The 21,326-nt window shown below is 40.2% G+C and overlaps 1 protein-coding gene across 6 annotated transcripts in view; it reads right to left on the bottom strand.

Moving 5' to 3' along the window:
* Positions 1-21,326, bottom strand: part of PLXNB2 (plexin B2) — a 273,275-nt gene that overhangs the window by 99,908 nt on the left and 152,041 nt on the right. For 4 of the 6 annotated variants that reach the window (XM_064142401.1, XM_064142403.1, XM_064142405.1 and 1 more), the window contains one exon: positions 19,037-19,105. The exons of 1 other annotated variant lie outside the window; for it this stretch is intronic. In XM_064142401.1, the coding sequence (XP_063998471.1) occupies positions 19,037-19,038 (2 nt within the window). In that variant the 5' untranslated portion in view covers positions 19,039-19,105. Of the gene's footprint in view, positions 1-3,123; positions 3,206-19,036; positions 19,106-21,326 lie in introns of those variants that run through there. One more of the 6 variants, XM_064142406.1, reaches the window with a different exon arrangement.

Below are 21,326 nucleotides of genomic sequence, written 5' to 3'. Positions count from 1 at the left end.
GCTTCAACAGGTGATTAAACATATATCTCCCCCCTCAAAAATAGCTTGGATCAGCAGGACCATTGTTTGCTTATTCAAAAAAGTTCCTTAACTTTTAATATCTTTCTCATATCTTTCAAGTCTCAGAAGTTTAAAAACTGCTGACAAAGCAGTCCGCTATACTTGGTGACACAGACATCTGATTTCACTGCATGAGGCACCTGAAACACCAGCATCTCAAACTGATGGCCGCATTCGTGGTCCTTCCTGTACAGCAAGTACAGTTAGAGCGGGAGGAAGCGCATTCAGTGTCTTATTGGTGACACAAATATAACCTGTTCTTAAGGTTCTAGCTTTTAAGAGGCAGTCTGACAAGAAAAACAATTATCTACTTTGAAGAGATAACCACCTTTGTCTAGAAGAGTCAATAGTCTTTAGTCCCTCCAGCACTGTATCAGTAAGGCCATACCTGTGGTAGATGTATATGGGAAAACTTAATTTCTAGTAGAAGCCAGGCCTCTCTTTCATATGCTCTGGAGTACTAAAACAATACTCACATACAATTTCCACAGTGGTCTAGGTAGCCTGATAGGGAACAGTACTTTTATTAATAACACTTTGTTTAAACTTATTGGAACTGCTGTTTGATTTATGAAGTTCTTTGCAAGCTTCAGAGTGATTTGCACAAAATCATTATGATCTGCACATAGGAACTGTTTTGCCCAGCCCTGAAAGTGTCAGGTGATACAGCACCTATTGTCTATCATCATCAACTATACCCAACAACATCTTTTGACATATACCCACATCCAATTAAATAAACAGAGTAATTTAGATAGGCAGAAGGCAGTTATTAGGGATGGATGGTGGCCAGCTCACTGAAGCAAGAGCACCATTCCTTGAAAAAAGCTTTCTGTTGTTTAGTGGAGCTTAATGACTGGAAGCTTTCAAGAGCTTTGCACTGTACTGCATCCAGCAATGAAACATCGAAGTGTATGGGGCTCCCTTCATACCACAGCAGGTGACAGTTGTGACATATTGGGCAGGACTGCTACCTTGACAATAAATGGCTTTCTAACCCACTCCTTTTTTTAGCTGCATCCAGCAATGAAACATCATAGTGTATGGGGCTCCCTTCATACCACAGCAGGTAACAGTTGTGAATTACTGGGCAGGACTGATTCCCTGAAAATAAATGGCTTTCTAACCCACTCCTTTTTTAGCCCTAATTGCCTTTATCTTAATTAGATCCTATTTATATGAACCAGAATAGAAAAATAAGGTATCAGGATTATGCTGCTTCTTTCATACCATCTTTCTTCCCTTCAACCTGAGGAACTGCCAAATCTCATTTCTTATGGAAGGATTTTAATTGTTTTCACTGTCCCTCACTTATTTGCCAGGGTTTTGGGTTGTTTTAAAGCAAGACAGAATGGGAAGAAAGAGGACAGTGAACAACAGTGAGAGAATTTAGAAACAAGTAACTTCCTAATGGCTTCAGGACAATTACTAGAAAAAATACATTCTCCTATGGTAAAGCACTGATGTCAGAGAGAAGAAGAAGGTCTTAGCTCTTCTGTGTGGGGATGGATATCCAAAGACATTTACTTTTTATTTAAACTTTTTTTTCCCCCGGTATGAACGTATCTATCAACACAGTCATTTCCCACTGAGATGGGTTCTCAAGTGAGCCTGTGCTATTTCCCTCCTGCCCCGCTCATCCTTCATGAAAACATCCTGACCTCTTCTAAAGGGAACTGGATGCAGCAAGAATGGCTGAAATATCTGTGAAAACATTAACCTTTCTGAATGTCCTATCAAATCCCAGCCACTGACTGGCTGGCCCTACTTTGTTCCTGGCATGTTTGAGTACTGGTTTAGCCTACTCTAGTAAGTCACTCTTTGAGCACCTTTTCAGTCTACCTAACTGCACTGAAACTTTTAGATTCAACCTTTTGAGTTAAAAACATCTTCTCACTTTATGTGCTAGTTTGAGGATAGCTGGAATATTTTGGTGAGAAGAATTACATTATAGGCTGTGAGAAGGAAACAATGATGATGTCTACTTCACTCATAGGCTTGCTGAGATGTATAAAAACAAGAACACAAAACATAGATAATGCAGCAGGTCTCTCTTGCAGCTGGTGCCTGTACTTTTCTCCCTAACATGCTTTCTGTGTAACTAATCCTTCTGCTTTCTAATCCCCCTGTCCGATCCTCCAAAATCACCTTGAACGTAAGGCAAAGTCTGGGATAGCGGGGGGGGGGGGGGGAAAGGTGGAAAGGTGGTTGGGAGTCCCTCCTGGGGAGTCAGGTTTCTGGGAAGGGTGTTGTGTTTCTGCATTACCTTTACCTTGTATATTTCTGTATAGTAAATATCTGCTTGTATATTGTGCTAAGCTGTAAATATAAAGCTTCATTCCTTAATTGCTACCCTGCTGAGTCTAGTCTGAATGATTGTCTTAAGAGTGGAGGGACAGATAACTTCCAAACCATCACATCTTTATTTAGATAGGATACCAACTTTATAGACTCATAGAATGGTTTGAGTTGGAAGACACATTCCAGGATCATCTAACCCAACTCCCTTGCCATGGCCAGGGACATCTTCCATTAGATCAGGTTGCTCAAAGCCCTGTCCAACCTTATCTAGGACACCGCCAGGGATGAAACATCCACAACTTCCCAGGGCAATCTGTTCATGTGTTTCAGCACTCTCACAGAGAAAAAAATATATGCATGCCAAATTTAAATCTACCCTCTTTCACCTGAAAACTGTTGCCCCCTGTCCTGCTACTACAGGCCTTGGCAAAAAGGTTTTTTGTCTTTTCTATATCCCCCCTCAGTATATTGAAAAGCTGCAGTAATGTCTCTCAAGAACCTTCTTTTCCTCATGCTGAACAACCCCTACTCTCAGCTTCACTCCATAGGAGAGTTGTTTCTGGTCCTTTGGCCATTTTTGCAGACCTCTGCACTTGTACTTAACAGGCCCATATCGTTCTCTACTGGAGACCCTAGCTCGACACAGGACTACAGAAGAGGTGCATTTTGATGGTGCTTCCTCATTTCCAGCAGCCTCCCTAACCCACAGTGCAGATATTCTGCTTGTTCCTCCCTCCCCTGGCTGTTCAAAACAACACTCACTGATTCCTGTACTTCCAGTCTTCCAGCTGCTGGAAGGGTTCAGCTCTTTCTGCTCCCTCTGAGCGCCTTCCTCCTTGTATACTGAGCAGAAACACGCAAGATTTTGAATTTCAGTAGCTCATGCTAGGGGAAAGAACAACAAAAAAAATCAAAGCAAATATGGAAGGTGCTGCAAGCACAGCATGCCTGCACATGCTTTCTGTTCAAACAAGTAGCCCTTCCCTTCCATTGTTATACCTTGATGGGAACGGTATTTAAGCAATGTAGGTATTAGTAATATCTGAGATTCCATCCAATTAAACACCGATACAAGAAGAAAATTATCCTTTTAAAAGATTACTTATATCACACTGGCTTCTGTTGTCCACATACAATCTTGAAAATTGACTAGCTGAGTGGAGCTCAACATTTGGTACTACTTCAGTGCAGAAACAGAGTAAAATTAAGAAACAATTATTGATAAGTGTGTAACTGTGCCACCATAAAACCCCCATAGGCAAGACCAATGTATGTAGAAAGAAATGAAAAAAAAATCCTAACCAGCTTTCACATTTTTTATTCTTTTTTCTTGTTTGCACAGTTGGAAATTTGTTCCTCACTGCTTAATGTTTCCTGTACTGATTAGAAGTGCTACCTACTGTATTATTCTCTTCACGGCTTGAATTGCTACATGAAAGCATCATTAGAAACAGCAGGGCTGAGGTAGGGAAACAGGGCTGAATAGAAGAATTATTTCACTATACAACCAGCAAAATACATTTTCCCCAATAACATTTCATATACAAAGAAGCTACTTTTCCACATCAAAGTCAAGACACGTTCAAGATCCTCCAAGATACTAATATTTTTAGGAACAAACTGATTAGCAACAAACAATACTGGGTATTAACCCTGGTAAGCAGCAGGACCTGGTTTTTGGGGGAAGCTTTTCTGCAAGAGCCTTCAGAAACTGACATACCTCAAGTACTGCACACCTCAGAAATCAGAAGCTTTCAAGTTAAATCTCCCATTTTCTTATCCAGGAGAAACTTTTCTATAAAGCATCAGTAGTTGCACAATTATTCTAACAATTATGTTTTAGAGGTAAAAGAAGTAGGCTGACTCTCTACCAAGTTTTTTTCTTCGTAGTAGAGCTAAGCACTAAACTGTGCCATTAACTTGCTAAAAAAAGTAAACAATCTAATTTTAGTGAGAATGGCAAAGGAAGATAAATACACTGGATTCAATTAATGCTGATGCCAGAAGTTGTAGGAGGAAGTCAGCACTTCTTAAAACATTGTTCATGCTGAGATTCCATGAGCTCCAAATCAATTTATCCTGTTTACATTATGCATTCTGACAGAGCAGCAACCCACATAACCTCCACATTTTTCTCTTAACAGTTACAGTTCAAAAATAGGGCTCAGGTACAACTTTTTTTTTTAAACTTATGGCAACCTTTGGGTTACCTAGAACTACATCACCACTAGTAAGTACTCTTCTTCATGTTGACTTCAAAACAATTTAATCTTTCTGAAATTTTGGGAAGCAGATGCTTGAAAAATATACAAATACTCTTTTCCACCTTCGTTTTAAAAATATGGACTTTAAACAGACAAACAGGAAATTAAAATAACTCATGAACTTTGTTTCTCTTCAGCCAGTTTCTTAGAGTGCTGTACTCTTTGGCCAGAATACACAGGATTGTTTCCACACCTCTCAATTTGCCAGAGTTCTGCTCTCTGTAAATGGATTAAAATATGTGGCACTACGTGAACTTTTACTGCTTTTTTCAAAGAGGCATGCCTGAGTTTAATTGATTTGCATGAGAAGGACCCTGGCCAATTCACTTCATCTTAGAAGTTACACATTTAAATAAATCATTCTTAATTTCCTAACAAAAAATTAAAGTAACATTCCTAAGATTTATTTGTTATATTATTGTGTCATTCTTCCAGCTTCTAACCACCAGTTCACTTCCCTCCCAACTTTCCAAAACTCTCAATCCTACAGAAGCTGAACTACCTTTACCTTGTCACCTACTCAGTGACTGCAAATTTTCTCACACTCAAGCCTGAGAACTTCAGACTAAACATTATTATACTGATCTCCAGTAGAGACTCAGAGATTTCAACCACTTAAACATAGCAATGGGGATCTCTGTAGTTAGGTGCCACAGCCACCTAAATTTAAGAAGAAATGCACACTGGAGGGAGTGGAGGATGGGAGCATGCAAACAGTGCTGTGGGTTTGTTCAGTGGCTCTGTAAAGGGAATGCTTTGGGGTTTTTTTGGGGGGGGGGGGAGTGGGGAGAGGGAGTTTGTCTGTCGAGTGCATCCACACCCATTTCTGATGTTTTGCTACCAGACACCTTTGCCTAAAACAAGCTCCTTGATCCCATGCTGTTCAATAAACGCTTCTGCATTTATAGCAATAGATTGAGGAAAACCTGACTTCTAGGGCACCGAGTTGCGTGGGTGATCTGGGCTCCTGACTGAGGACCAGCTTGTGTGTTTTACCCAGCGATGACCATGAAGTGTGTAATCCATTTTCAGAGTGGAAATTTGAGCTCCTGCCAGTTTAACATGGGTGCTGACCTCTACACATCTACAAATGGGACTGGGAAAATCCCTAGTAAGGTTTCAGATAGATTTTTGTCCTAAGCATTTCTAGACAATAGGTTTGTGCACTCCTCCTCTGCATCCTGCTGTTCTATGGAATTTGCTCTCATGGGCTTAGCACTCCTCATGTAGAAAGTAAACACAGTAGCACCTTATTCAAGGTTGCTGATCACTCTTTCATTAGTCACAGCTCTGAGCATTACAAGCCCACATCCTTGTGAGGATCCAACCTTGTGGCCGGTGGGCTAGGATCACACTTATTTAAAAAAAAACAAAGGAAAGAAAAAGAAAACCTACATCCTTCTACCCTGCCGTGCACTTATTTCAAGAATACAAAACAAACCCCCAATGTCACACTTTCCTTGTCAGAAGACAACCCAGAGTCCTTACTTCATGTCTCAGAAGGCAACATACACTTTTACCCAGTTTCTGTTATTTCCTGCTGCTGGAGAGAAGTCATTTTCTCCCAACCACTGCCACAAAACACTTATCTATAAAATAACTCTTTGAATGTTTTCTTTTTCTCCTGAAAAAGGATTGGGGAACAGCAGGGATATGAGCACTCACCTCTTTCATACTCTGTTTCATAATCTTTATGACATGTTTTATCATCACCCATCTTTAAGCTTTTACCAGGATGACAACTTTCCCTTTGTAATGTCTGCCACAGCAGTCTCGAGTAAAAATTGGGAGAGCAAAGATGTAAGAGGCTAGTAGTAGAATTATGTGAAACAACCTAAGAGAGTTTGCAGTCTGCTAAGGGAAATATCAATGGCAAGTATGAAAATGATGCATGCTAGTGCTGTACATAAGCAAACAATTTCCAGAGTTCCTCAATTTACACAGGAAATGTTTTTAATAGGCATGGTATCCACAGCTCTCAGACATCAACTCCATTCCTCTCACAGCTTCTGAGTAAGTCTGCAAGTCCACAGATCATGAGAGCTCTCACACGGATAACAGCAGCAAAGCCTGGCGCCTGCAGTGTGCATTTTTCAGAGTGTTGCCATGGTGATCTGCAGCACGCTCATCCCCTGAGAGTTCAGCTCAAAATTCAGAAGGAACCAAAGCAGGACAAAGAAATGACACCCAAGCAAAAGCAACAGGGAAATCACATGTAATAACCATACATACATATTTTCATAGGGAAGCTTTTGGAAAATAGTTACTTTTAGAAATGAGTTATCTGTAGGAAAGAACAGCAGTCTTCATAGTTCCAACTCTGAACCAGGATGATCTATGGAATAAAATCAAGAATATCTAACCCTGTCTCAGATCATGGATCACTGTCTGGCATGGGGTAAGTCCTTAGCCTCTGTGCTGCGAAAATTATAATTTCACAGAATCACAGAACCTTAGAGGTTGGAAGGGACCTCCAGAGATCATCAGGTCCAATCGCCCTGCCCAGCAGGGTCACCTAGGGTAGTTCACATGGGAATGCATCCAGGCAGGTCTTGAAAGCCTCCAAAGAAGAGACTCCACAACCCCCCATGGCAGCCTGTTCCACTCTCACTGTAAAGAAGTGTCACCTCATGTTGAGATGAAACCTTCTATCATCAAGTTTCTATCCATCGTTCCTTGTCTTATTCCTGTGCACCACCAAAGAGAATTTGGCCCCATCTACTTGCTACCCATCCCTCAGATATTTATAGACATTGATCAGATCCCATCTCGGTCTTCTCAAGACTAAGCAGCTCCAGGTCACTCAGTCTCTCTTGATGAAGGAGATGCTCAAGTCCCTAATCATTCTATGGCTCTCTGTTGGACTCTCTCTAGTAGATCTCTGTCACTCTTGTACTGGGGAGCCCAAAACTATACACGATACTCCAGGTGTGGTCTCACCAGGGCAGAGTAGAGGGGGAGAAGAACCTCCCTCAACTTGCTCAACACACTTTTCAGGATGCACCCCAGGATACCATTGGCCCTCTTGGCCACAAAGGCATATTGCTGGGCCATGGTGAACTTGCTGTCCACCAGAACGCCAGGGTCTTTAAATTTGTGCATTAAGGAGAGAGGATGAGGTATAACAAATCAGATAAAAGGGCAAAGATGCTTTTACTAATGTAACATGTAGAGCGAGAACAGGTCACTAGATAACCAAAACTTGGTATTTACTTTTTGGAACATGACATTCCTTTATTCTGTTAAGATGGTTAATGAAACAATTCTTAAGTATCTGAGCAATTGAAATTTTCACCAAATACTTTACATCATCTGTTGGTCCTTATGGCAGTTATACTTTCTAACTGTATTCTCAACAAAAGGGAATTATATTTGTGTGAACATGAAAGCAACACTCTGTCAAGTGATGTGCAATCTCGATATATAGTTGAGACATTTGTTGTGTGGTGCTTTTACTCCTGCCCTATGAAAACACTCTGCTATAGTGGCCATACATGCAGAAATCAATCAGCAAGAAGAGACACCAAAATTTGAAATCTGGGCTGCATTACAGTCCAGAAATAATACTAAATGAGAATCAATCAATCTTTTGCCATTAGGCAGCATGCTCCGGTCCGAGTTTATCATCAGATAGCACTAGGGCCTTTTGTGCCTAGAAGAGCTCTAAGATCAGTTAATCCTACATAGTTTGATGCTCAGTTACTTGTGTCTGGTAGTTTCTTTTCCCAAAATACATGGTACTCCTTTTGTTCCTACCTGGGCTTCTTATTACTATTAACAACAGACTTTGTTAGTCCTCTCCATGTCATCATCTATTAAATGTCCATGTAAATACTTAACCTTGCCATGAAAATCTGCCTCTTTCTGAATAAACATGGAGCTTTTCAGTCTGATCTGCTTTAATTTCCTTTCTGGGTTGGTACAGCACTAACTACTTCAGAGTCTTGATCCAACACCACTCACAAAATTCAATATGCAGTCTGTTGCTAATGGTTGTGGGCCTTTGGACTACTGCCTGATGCTCATCACTGCGGAGAGTCAGTCACCAAAAGGATTTTCACAGAGGTCTGCTTTCTTCTGGGTATTCACCTTCTCACAGTCCAGTTTACAATGGATACTGAAAGGGTTGCGGGGAGCTAATTGCCCAAGCACCCACTTGCATGATGCGGAAGAGTGCCCTCAGTACATCTGCCTCTCCTCACTTGGATCCTTTGGTTATACTTTCAACGTGCTGCATGGATAGCAGAGATTCTTTTGTACCTACCCACCCTGTCACACCCCAGGTTTCCAGAGTAGTGCAAGACCAACAACTACTGGAGAGATACCTGACTACAGTCTTTGGTATTTATCATTTTATCTTAGGATCCTCCTCTCCCTCAAGTGGTGCTGACACTCACCTTAAACAGCTGCCCTGCATTTTAAGTTTTCTTGAACCTATTTACAGGGACTGGTTTACTTTCAGCATATGCTGTTATTTCTGTTCTATTGCTGGGAAAGAGCTTGAACTTTAACAAGATCCCTATAAAATCACTGATTGCAGTAAGCATAATACTATGGTTCTTATGTGCTCATACCTTGATCCCTTCAGGAAAGAAGTTTTATTTGCCACAAATAAAGATGAAGGCTGACAGACAGCCTTCAAGTCAAAGTACAAGCTAGAAAACATCTGATTACTCCTAGAAGCAGCATTTAACAGCTTAACTTAGTCTTTATTTAGATATTATTTTGCATATTTCACCCATAATGAAAGCAAACATTGTGAAGAAAATTATCTGGTAATCTAATTCATCAAGATCACTTGCTCAGTGACAGAAAAGAATTTTAATAGAATTTAACTTATGAGACCAATTTGTACTAATTTCCATCACTTAGATGCTTATGCCTTTTCCAAGACCAGTGAATGGAAAATTGAGACCCTAGTGCAATTTCAACCACTTCCAGAAAACATAGTTGTATGCTGTAATGTACATTGGCTTAGGGAATTGACTTAAAAGGCTCTACTTTCCCTACTTTAACAGCAGGCACTCTACCTCCCACTACTTGTATGACAATATTATACCAGGATATCACAAATCTTCAAAACATGGCAATGAGTTAAGTACATGGGAGCTGTCAGATAGTTACCTTGCCCAAGAATGTTAGATGTATTAGATTAGTGCCAAAGACAATAAATGTACTTCAACTTCAGTACAGAAGTTGGCAGAACAAGATATAAAGCATCACTGCAGCAATGCTTGCCTCAAAATCATGTCTCACGAAACATCAAATGTGCCCTCTCTCCCCTTCCCTTTCCTCTCCATAGTTATTCAGCAGTTCGGGTCACAGTCAAGGCTCCTGTCTGTTGCTTAGCACATGAGGAAGATCACAGCATGCCTAATACCTCACTTGGGGCACCTTTTTCCTCTCCTGTCCCACAAGGTCAGAGCTGCAGTTTTATCTAGTGAATCTAACAGCAAGCAGCTTGCCCCTCTCTTCACAGGTTGTCCTGCCATTCATTTCAAAGAACGATCTCAGATAAATGTTACACTTCGCCTAACATCTAGGCAGAACAGTTGATGTCTAGTTCATTACTAGAGAATCTATGCTACCCCTAACTGCAGTAGTCCCTTGCTCTGAAAGGGAAGTTTCTGCATTGGGCTAGCACTGGTATGCAAAAGGTGATGAGAAGACATTCACGGAGCTGATCCAGCATTTTTCAACTCCAGGGCAGATGACTTTTCAGCTCTTGCTTAGGCCTGAAGTTTGCTTGCGCCCATACTTCTGCCACCTATGGCAGGAGTAGAAACAAGGGGAGATGAGAGAACCAACCTACCTTGTTTGCCTACACTGAACTGGTACCAAATAAAGTGATTACATTAACATATCCTGACATGACTGAACTTTCAGTGGTTTTCCAACAACTGGAGAAAGAAACATCACCTCTCATCTTGTCAAAGACAATAGAGAAACTTACTGGAAGGGGATATTATCACTGCTCATACTTTTGTGAGGATAAACACCTGCTTTTTTAAAAGACAACTATTTTCAAGATACTACATTTGCTTGCAATGTTAGCATATTCAGTTTTGCTGAAGTCATGCAAAACAGATGTATTTGGAACATTATCCTTTCTTTAATTTGGTTGTTGGTTTCTTTTTTTTTGTTTGATTTTTTTTTATTTTGTTTCTATTCCCTGTCTACATCATTTACTTACTCTTTTTCTCCTGGTCCTATATAAACTTCAAAGACATATTTTCAAAGTACAATTTCTCTCAGCATAGCTTGCCCCCCAGCTGTAAAAGCTTTGCTCACATATACCTCCCTTAGGAGAAAAAACTTCTTTGCATAGAATTCCTTTAGGCAACATCTGTAATCATGCAAAGAGGTAGAATATTCCCATGTGCCAGATCTCAAGAAGGAAGCACATGCATCCTGCAAAACAAACCCAGGGTGGCACCACAAATATTTATATGCCAGATAAACTCCATATTCTGCAGCTTGGACTGCTACAAATGAACACTATCCAATACATTTCTCAAGTCAATCAACTGAAAAAATGACATACGGCTGGATGGCCTTATTTCAGTTCACTCATGAACATCCCAGCAATGTAATGAATCAGCTCATCCTTGAATTACTAACCACAAACACCATTCCTTCCTGGCACTATCCTGGCCTTTGAACACGATCTCCTCGACTTTGTGACCAAGCAAACGTCTCTCTACAGTCATTCCACTTCTCTAACTTCTGATGAAGCACCGTCAATCAATGCTACTGTGGAGCAGAGAACCAATCAGTCCAGTTTCTCGTAGACAGAACAATATATTCCATGCTTTCTAAAGGTACTGGCTGTAAGGAGTGCTAAAGGATATCAGGAACCTGCGCCACCACTCCTGACATCAGCTGTACTCTGTGTTTCTGCTTCTTACAACGGAAACCATATTATGACCCATTTTTTCCCCTCCATGAAGAGCCAAATGGCTAGTATGTGGAAACTTTGGTATGTGGAACTAACACAGAGGATGCCACAGTCCAACCATGACCCAGCTCTGTGTTCTTAGTGAGGATCTTCCAGCATTCCCTGTGGAATCCTTAGGATTTCTCTGACGTGCTAAAAGGATCATAGCAGAAAACACCTTGAGAAAATGGAGGTAAGAAGAGGGTATCATGGTATAAATCTCCATAACATTGCCTCTAAAATGTACCATGATTTGTGAAGTCATTATTTCCACAAGAGCGGAAAACTATTCCTTTTCTTTAGAAATAAAGTTCAACAGAACTCTGTGCCTATTGATAAAACTCCCAACAGTCAGAGCTCTCAAAGCAACACACACCTTGAACATCCTTGCTACAGCCAGGTCCAACATTCTTCCTCCAAGTTAAAACAGAAAACCAAAATAAAAAGCAAGCTCTAAAAAACTATTCTTTTTGAAAACACAGGTCTGGCTTTGATGAAAAACATAATAGGTCCCTTCAGCTGTCTGGAAATTTCCAGGCACATTTTTAAGAAAGTAGTAGCTATGTATAAGCACAAGAGTCGTAATATTTCACAAACTCAGATATTCCCAGGAACTGTAATTTAGTAAGATTCATTTAACTAGCCACAAATTAAATGGATGCAATCTTAAGGAAACCCAGCAAAGACAAATAAGACTATTTTTTCTATTCCTGGAAGACTTCTGTTTACAAAGTCACTGGCTTAGTGACAGTGAGAAATTTCCTACTGAAAACTAAGGTATTTTTATGTCTTGACATTACTTCATGACACTGTGCTTGATCAAACTGAGTGCTGCAGTAAGAGGACACCAGAATATTGTCTAGCTGTCCAAAGGAACAGTTATTTTTAAGTATAATGTCTTTTGCACAACACTGAATCAATAAGGTTGAGGCTTGCCTTGAATTTAGCTGTAAAAAAATATTAAGTAAGCAAGTATTTAATTCTAACTTTTATCCTTGATAAATCATTTAATTACATATAACATTCATCATTAAACTCAATATTATTACAGAGATTATGTTTCTCAGTTAATATATTTAAATGCATTAAATCAGAGAGAAACAGAACAAGAACCCAACCCTGGCCTGTAAACAGCATTAAAAAATAACACCCTGAGAGCATAGGGCATTTTTTCATGCTTGCTAGCACAAAAGTAACAGCAAAGGTTAAGAATAGTGGAGGTGGCCTATTCTATACAAATTAACATGTTAATGCAGCCTGGCAAAGCAACATAACAGTTCACCTAAGATAACTGCTTAACCATCATCCCTATCATAAAGAAAGAGGATGCAGGGTGTGAATGGAGCAGAAGTCTTTAAATTGCTAGCTATGAAGGGACTTGTAACAGCCCTACAGAAAAGGCATTCCAGCACCAAATCCGGCAGTATCAATAGCATGATGGCTTCAGATGGGCTTCTGCAGAAGCCATGGAGTGAAAGTCCTGTGCAGGGAGCTGGGAGCTTCCAGCCTGTGGAGCAGAAAAGAGCCGCGAGACAGCTAAGGAAAGGGAGGTGGCACTGCCATGCTTCTTCCAAGATGATCTCCCCCAGGGCCCTGCTCCCTGGGTGTTATAGGCTCAAATTTGTTTCAAAAATTAATTACACCTAAAATGAACAGGGTCTCCTTAGGGAGCTCTCGGTGGATGTCTTTCCCTGCACTTCCTTAAAACTGAGATAGCCCCAGCACTGATAAAAAGCCTTATTTTACTGCCTCAAACTTTTCTGCCAGGCTTTGCTAGGCATGGGTAAACTGCTTTTTGCTTTCTCTTGATCTCCCCAGGATGTAGCAGCCCTTGCCAAAAATAACTACGTTTTAATTTTCCTTCACAATTCTCTTGCACTGTTTTACTGCTGTAGCATCACATATCCTTTTAATTCCTGCCTACAAGTTTTAACATTTCAAACACATGATTATTTATAAACAAAAAGCCACCAGGGCTTTAGTGATGTAAAGAGATTTAGTGGGGACTGAAAATGGGGAGGAGGAAGAGGGGAGGGTGAGTCATCATTTTCTGGTTTTAATCCTTCACTGCTCCTCTGCTTTGGGCTTTGTTATTAGCAGTAGCACTTATTCAGTTTGAGCAGGGCCAAGACAGCAAACAAGTTATCTGAATTTGAAAGCCAAACAATTCCAACTCCTAATTCAGTCATGCACGCCTGCTCCAGGCTGCTCAGTCCCTTGTGATCCCTTTTTTTGTAGTCTAGGCTTTTCCCTCTAAGTGCCAACCCATCCACAGCTTTTGGCGGGGGTTTTCTCCATCCCCACCTGCTCCTGCAAGAGGGAGAACAGACTGGGATGGAATGACGCCAGTCTTAAGTTTTGTGCTGTATTCAGAGCTGGGCAATGCCTCATCAAATGAGCAAATAGGTTACAAAACCTGTTTGCACAGACAAAGCAAGGTACTTGAACACTGCCACTGCTCCAACTAAAACACCACTTGGAAACAAGTCGCACTGCGCACTGAAGGGGAGACAGCACTTGCTCAAAATCCCCACTCCTTTTGGTCAGTGCTCAACATGTCAGTGAAAAATCTGTCCTCCAGCCCAATTATACCACTCTGCTGATGCTGTAACAAAAGAAGAGAGAGCCATGACAGAAATAATGAAGTAACCTTTTACAGAAGCAACTGGAGGTAGATAAATTAACTGCCATAATACACCATTTTTCTTCCCACTTCAAGCACCCTCTCCTTCTATACACATCTTCCTGTGGAAAAAAAACAAACCTCTGAACATTCACCCTCCCATGCTCATCTATACACCTCACACCTTTTACAGCTCCACTGAGAAACAAATATTTGCATTTAGCTACGAGAGCTGGGCAGCAGGGGAGCCCGAGTCCAGCCTAGGAACTGACAGCATGCAAGGTCCAGCTCTAGATTTTTTAGAGGTACTTGAGTTTGGAGAAAAACTTACTTGTGGACACCTCAGGTTCAGCTGCCATACTCACTTTTCTGTACAGTTTCAAAAGTGTGAACACACTTGAGCTCCAAGTATAATTTAGGACAACTAAGAATGTGCAGAACCTTGGAGAATTAGAGTAGTTATTTCAGTAAATTAACGAGGCAGCAAATGTGAAAATGCTGATGTTAGTATTTCAGTTTCCTGGTCTATAAATGGGTGTAATTCTTACTTACCTGACAGGTGTGTCATGAGAATTTGCCAATATTGACACTTTGATCTTTAAAACGCTTTGCCAAGTATTAATTAAGGAAGGTTCACTTTGCATTTAAAATAGCTAGTATTTTGGAGCTGAATTTGTCTCCATCCCTCTCCTAAAATGGTAAAGAATCTACTGTTTATTTTTCTACTTATTCCCTAGGAGATTATTCAGAAAAAATATGAGAAAGACTGGCATGCAGATTTAGGTTTAAAGAAGGACAAGTAGATACCGCCAAATAAAATGCAATTCTGTTGCAAGAATCTTCTCTCCTGTGGGTCTTGTAGCCAGACCTTAGGCCAAATGTTACTGAAAGCAGGGTGATAGGACCCCCCAATCTTTTTATAACTAGCCTACTAGCACTTTTCACAAGACAGGTTTCAAAATGAAGTATGCAAAGTTCAGAACATGTTGCACATCTCAAGTACTGCATCTACTGGTAAAGCGTGGCCTCATTTCTCCATAAAGGGAAAGGTGCCAACATATGGGCAAAACCGTTGCAGTTCTGTCTGTAGCTAGTGATACAGAATGCGTACAAAGCTTTTCTTAGATGGGTCACCCACGTTGGTTGCTCCCAGGGAAAAGCAGAGAGACAAGGCTTGCCTGTGGAGCTCTCTCCCAATCATTTCACACTTGATAAGGGTAAACCTTCACCATGGGCACTCTTTTCAACATGATCTAGTAGCAAAGGCATGACATTTGGCCTTTACATGGCCCAGTGAATATAAACTTAGATTTAAGGGAAATGAAAGATTGTACTTGATAGCACGTGGGAAAACAACAGCATAAGTCTCCAGACAAGCTCCTCTGCACGCCCCAGAGAACTCATTACACAGGGCTTTCCCGGTAGCTAGCGCTCGTGGTTACAGTTCGACCCAGTGCTGCATGCTACTCGTGCTGGTAGTGCAGAGACATCAACTCTCCTGGAGACACAGTATTTTCCCTACTGTCATCCAGGTAGCACAGGTCAGATAGAGCTGAAGAGAAAGAAGTATTGGAAGATATGCCAGAAAGTACATGCATGAAGAGAGATGCAAGCCCTGTGCAGTTCCCCTAAAAACATTCATTAGGGTCTCAGGGTGACAACAGCAGAAATAGCTCTGAGGAACATTTTGAAAGGTCATTCTTGTCCCCTGCCCAAGACATGCAAAAGATACTAACAATGTTACCCAAAGTTTTGGTGACTTAAGTCCTGCATATCTAAAGATGAGTAGTCTTAGAGGCAATTCTTGGGACTAAAATCTGATTGATACTAAATACTAAAAAAAATATTTCCTTGTTCAAATCCTTCATAAGTCTCTATAATGGGAGACTTTTCCCTCGTGCCCTTGTCTCATTTCATGCACAGCATAGACATTACTTAACAAACTAGCACTTTTTCAATATTTATTTTTCTTCTCATTATCCAGTGTGGCTTTATGCCTTATTTACTGTGTTATCCAAATGCTGCTGAGAATTATTTACAGCATTCACAATAGAGGAGCTTAGTACTTAAAAACAACTGATTTTAAAATACCCAGCTGGATCCTGAAACTAAGGTGACATTTTTGGAATGGGCACTGTTTTTGAGCAGCTACTTCATAATGTTAAAAGTCTAAAAAGCACCACATGGACTTCAGAGAAAGAACCTGCCTACCAGCAGTGAGAGGTTAATGACAGCACATGACATGATGTAGTCTTTGCCCTTCACCCTGTTTGAACCAAGCAACTTATGGTGCCAATGCAGACATTTTACACAAGAAATACTGTTGAGAATAGTGAAGAAAACACTCAATGCTACGTTAAGAACTTATCCCAGAGATCTCAGATTACAATATGTGTACCAAAACCCTAATGTTGGTATCTAGTTAGGGCTGGGTGTTCTTCCCACCCACCCTGTGCTCTGTCCTTCCTGTGTTCTGTTGTGCCTGGTACACAACTCCCCTTTCTTCTCCTTGCCTCAAGTTTATTTTGATTTATCATCAGTATAATACAATGCAATTCTTATCAGCACCTCCAGTACAGTTTACATTTTCCCCAGTCTTTCATTGTTTTTTTTTAAAGGAGAAAAAGCCCTCTTGCTCTCTCCATTTCCTCTCTCACATTCACCAGGTGAAGACAGACAGCAAATCACCATTCCTCCAGCATCCCAACTTTCAGCAATATGAAAAGTCAGCCTAGAAGTTTATTAGAAGAGAATGAGGAAGTTTTGGCAACTTTATTACACTTTCTAGGTTCATGGGTAACCAAAGCAAAAATCCTACCAGCTATCTTACCACACTATCATGATGTATTCAAATCCAAGTTTCAGATTTCTTTTTCAATGTTGATTACACCAAAGTTTTTTTAATAAACACCACTGGGTTTTCTAAATGCAGAAAATAGAAATATCATAATATTTGAGATCATATTTGTATTTACATCAAGGATAAAGTGCCAGTATCCACCTCTCCACAAGGATGTGTATTCCTGTCAGCTTCATGACCACCTAATAATCATGCTGGCAGTAGTCTACTACTCAACTTCCTGAAATACAGCTCCACTTTATGTATGCAAAAATAAGTAAAAGACATGCTTCTATCAAATGACATTCTAACTGGGCAGGTATCTGTTACAAATCAACCCGTACTCAAATGGCACTTTCCTGCTAAACAGGCACCTCAGAAACTGCAAACAACCAAGTCCCCAATATTCTGCTTATTTCACAAAAAATGGAAAATTAAAATAACAGCACCGCTCCCCAAGCTTCTGAGGAGAAACAGCTTAAGATCAAGCTAATCAGGATACTGTGAAAGCAACTCAAGAAAAAGCTTTTACATATACAAACTTGTCACATATACACATGGTATTGTTCAAGAAGTACCACTGGCCTGAACAAGGTCACCTCAGATGTACTTTTAGGACCACGAAGCAACTAAAGTGACTGGTGCCAGTAAATGCCTTCAAGTTTTGTTTTGCTCAGTAAACACTGACAGGTTTTAGGGATTTGACTTTCTATCTTATAAGCCTAAATAGGTTTCGATCTGGGCCAGATACCAGTAGAGAGTCAATGCACAGCCTACTCTGTAAATCTTTGTCTTAGGTATACTGTTGTCAAATCTGAGCATCTTAATTTCAAGCAATCCCTTATCAGTAGCCAACTCCATATAAACCACACAGTATTTCACAATGTTCCTGTAATATCTCCGTGCTTAAGTATTATTGGTCAGTTAGCAGTTTTAGAAGACTGGTTTATAAAAGCCCAAATGCTAAACAAAAACTGTTGCAGCTTACTACATATTTAAGGTGGGATAACCTTCCTATTAGACATCTAAGCAATGAATTCTGTACTTTATCCAACATTTTGAAAGGCTTAGTTGGCCCCTTCTAAACTCATCAGGCAGGCTCTGGGAAATGGAAGGGGAGATTGTGGGAAAAATGAAATATGAAAAAATCCTGGAACGAATCTCTGGCAGCTAAAAGTCCATGGCTATCACTGCCCTGCACACCAAAGCCACTCATAGCTGCCTGGGGTGTACTTGCAAAGATGCAGCTTTGCTTCACATACAAATGTGTATGTACACAAGTAGGGGGCTCACATTATTATGAAAATAATAATTGTTAAGAAAAGCAATTACTTTAAGACAATTAATGGGTTATTCAGCAGCAGAGTAGTAGGTTCAAAAGGATCTAGAAAATGAACCAAAGCTCTTATTCTTAGAGAACTACTGACTCCTGGTTTGAAAAAGTGACCTCAAGTGAGCAATGATGCACTTAGCCTGCAACTTGCAGCCACAGTATTTCACTCTCAATTGAATTGCCAATCCATAGTGCAATCATCTTCTACTATAAACTCACATCTTTGGAGCAAGTATACAAAAAAATACTGTATACTGGCTGCGTTATTCCCAGTTAGACTATACTCCCCTGGAAATGGAAAATATGTCCACATAACACAATTTAAAGATCCCCATGGGTATTTATACAAGGTTAGTGGTTTCAGGTTTTTCCCAAAGGACACTTAGCTACAACTTCATGTTGACGTTTTTCCTGTGAACATTTCATAATCATGTAAATAACTAACAGGACACGCCCCCATTAAAAACATTCAGATATATATAGCCTACAGACCCATACCAAAACCACACAGCATACTTTATATATCACATACATGTGCACAATGCTCAGATACAACATTTCTGATATGTCAAAGTGGGGCTTTTGGTAAATTTGGCTGCCGGTTTAGCATGATATATAACATTACCACCATCAGCGGCATGCAAACATAAGCAATTGACACATGCTATTAAATACTTACATTCACTTTTCCACTATGTCTTCTTCACTACAATCAAGTTATTTTCCAGGACAGTGTTCAATCTTCTTACTAAATAAAAGAAGTCAGCAATTAAAAACATGTTCATAAGCATTAAGCTATGCTCAATCAACTTAAATTTATGAACTTTAAAATAACGATTTAAGATAATCTATAGCGTCCCTAAAGTTGTAAATTGTTTATATATAGTCCATTTTATTACATTTTAAAAACAACTTGAGCACACCATAACTTTCAATCCTGAGGCAAACGGGACAATGTTTTGTATTTCAATAGCTACTTGGGTAATAAATCAGACGGACAGCTGCTCACAGATGTACAACTAATTACTGAAGAACTGAGAGCTCAACTGATATATTACCAGAAAGAATGCCTGGCATTACAGATGGAGTATTGTATGACTTGGCACTCCTCTACTTAGAGCTTGAACATGCTCTTATCAATGGCAGTACTCAGCACCTCCCACGATCCAACATTTAAGGATGGAAGAAAACCAGTGTCTGTCTCTCTAAGGAAGTTTAAAATACTATCTGATATTCTTCACCTTCACTCTATATGCCAAAAACATGATAAAAAAAAAGAGAGTTCATGCAGATTGTTCAACACTGATAACTGTTCTTGAAAAAATGCCCTAGTCTATAGATGCAACAAGCGTTGAATGCCCCAACCTGTTTCTTAGCATTATTTCTCAGTTACTTTTTAGCAATGCATGTGATGCCCATTGAAACAGTTTGATCTTTTGATCATTGCGTAGCAGTTCCCTGGGGAGACAGACTCAAACACCTGGCAAAATCCACCATCTTTTCTCCAAAGACATCTCATCTCAGTTGAACCTGACTTTGAGACTTATGTATCTCTGCCCCCCCAGAGAGGTGCAACAGAAATATCAGCAGGGCTTCTATTTTCCCTCTGTGTTCCTTGAGGCTGTCCAGCACTAAACCAAGTTTATTTTGTTAATTTTCAATGGGATTTAACTTCTTGTTTGCATTTTCCATATCTAGTTGCTGTGGTAACACATTCTTTAAGACTTCGTACATTCACCTCATCCCAGGGAAAAAATATTTTGAGAGAATCTGTCTCCTTTACTGGGTGAAGGATGAACATAGGTAACTCAGCAAAACCATGAAACAAGGGACATGAAAGAAGAGATGAGTAGGACATTTAGACCATAGCTGTGTGATATGGCCTAACCAGAGAGTGTAGACTTGAACTGGGACTGAGGGAAATCCCAGTAGAAGGGGAGTATAAATGAAACAGACAACAAGGGAGACAGATGGGCAAAAACCTTAAGACTTTTAACTAAGGAAAATGGCAACTTTCTTTCTATGTCTTACTGATGAAGGAAAGAACACACCTGGTGCAACTTAAGCATATAAAGGAAAACAGAAATGAAGAGAAGTACAAAGGGATGTGAAAGATCACAATACTGTCAACAACAGCCATGAATAAAGAAGGTGGAAGTAGTCAGCAAGGAAACAAGACTTCATTCCACTGTGGCGTTCCCTTTATATATCTATGTTGTCTGTTGTTTAGAGCATTTTTGCAAGCATTGCTAAACAGTGATTTAGTGGGCATGTCTTGCACAGGTGGTTCACATCTCAACTTTGTAGATGCAACATCTAAAGTGTGTGGAAATTACTGGTTTGTGAGCCTGGAAAAGGAATCCAATGCTGCCAGCTCTGACTGTAGTGTCCATCTAGTTATACCCTCAGTAATAAAGGTATGTCCTCTGCTAATATGATCAGAAATTTATTTATTGAGAAAATAGTTGAAACCATAAGCAAGGAACTGGCAGAGAGTAACTAGACTTCTTATAATATGTCAGTTTTCACATGGGTACACCAGGCATACTAGTCTGTAGTTGGTAATCAGCTGTGTCAGAGAATGATGCTACCAAACTGTACTCAATTTTCTCTGTTACAACATAGGAAGCCTTTTTCATAAGAGGCTTGGGATGCAAGCCAGAAATCTCACTCACTGTCTCCCTTTTGATTCAGACTGAGTCAGATTTTCCAGGTTTCTCCACTCAAATGGCACACTGCTTTGGCTAGGTTTAGATGGACACAAGTGGTACCATCTGCTGCAATGGTTCCTGGTTTTGTTTGGTTTTGTTTCTCCCTTCTACCTCCTGCTTGTAGCACAACAGCTCTTTTTCAGTATCTTATGTTGGAACACCGTAAGGAGCTAGTCTTTCACGACATGACTTTGCCCAGCTGACCATTAAAAATGGCTTGAACTACAGTAACTGAGGTACACATTTCTATCACAGCTT

Source organism: Pogoniulus pusillus, chromosome 4 (assembly GCF_015220805.1).
Source record: "Pogoniulus pusillus isolate bPogPus1 chromosome 4, bPogPus1.pri, whole genome shotgun sequence".
NCBI lineage: Eukaryota > Metazoa > Chordata > Aves > Piciformes > Lybiidae > Pogoniulus > Pogoniulus pusillus.
This window is presented reverse-complemented; position numbering and strand designations above follow the sequence as displayed.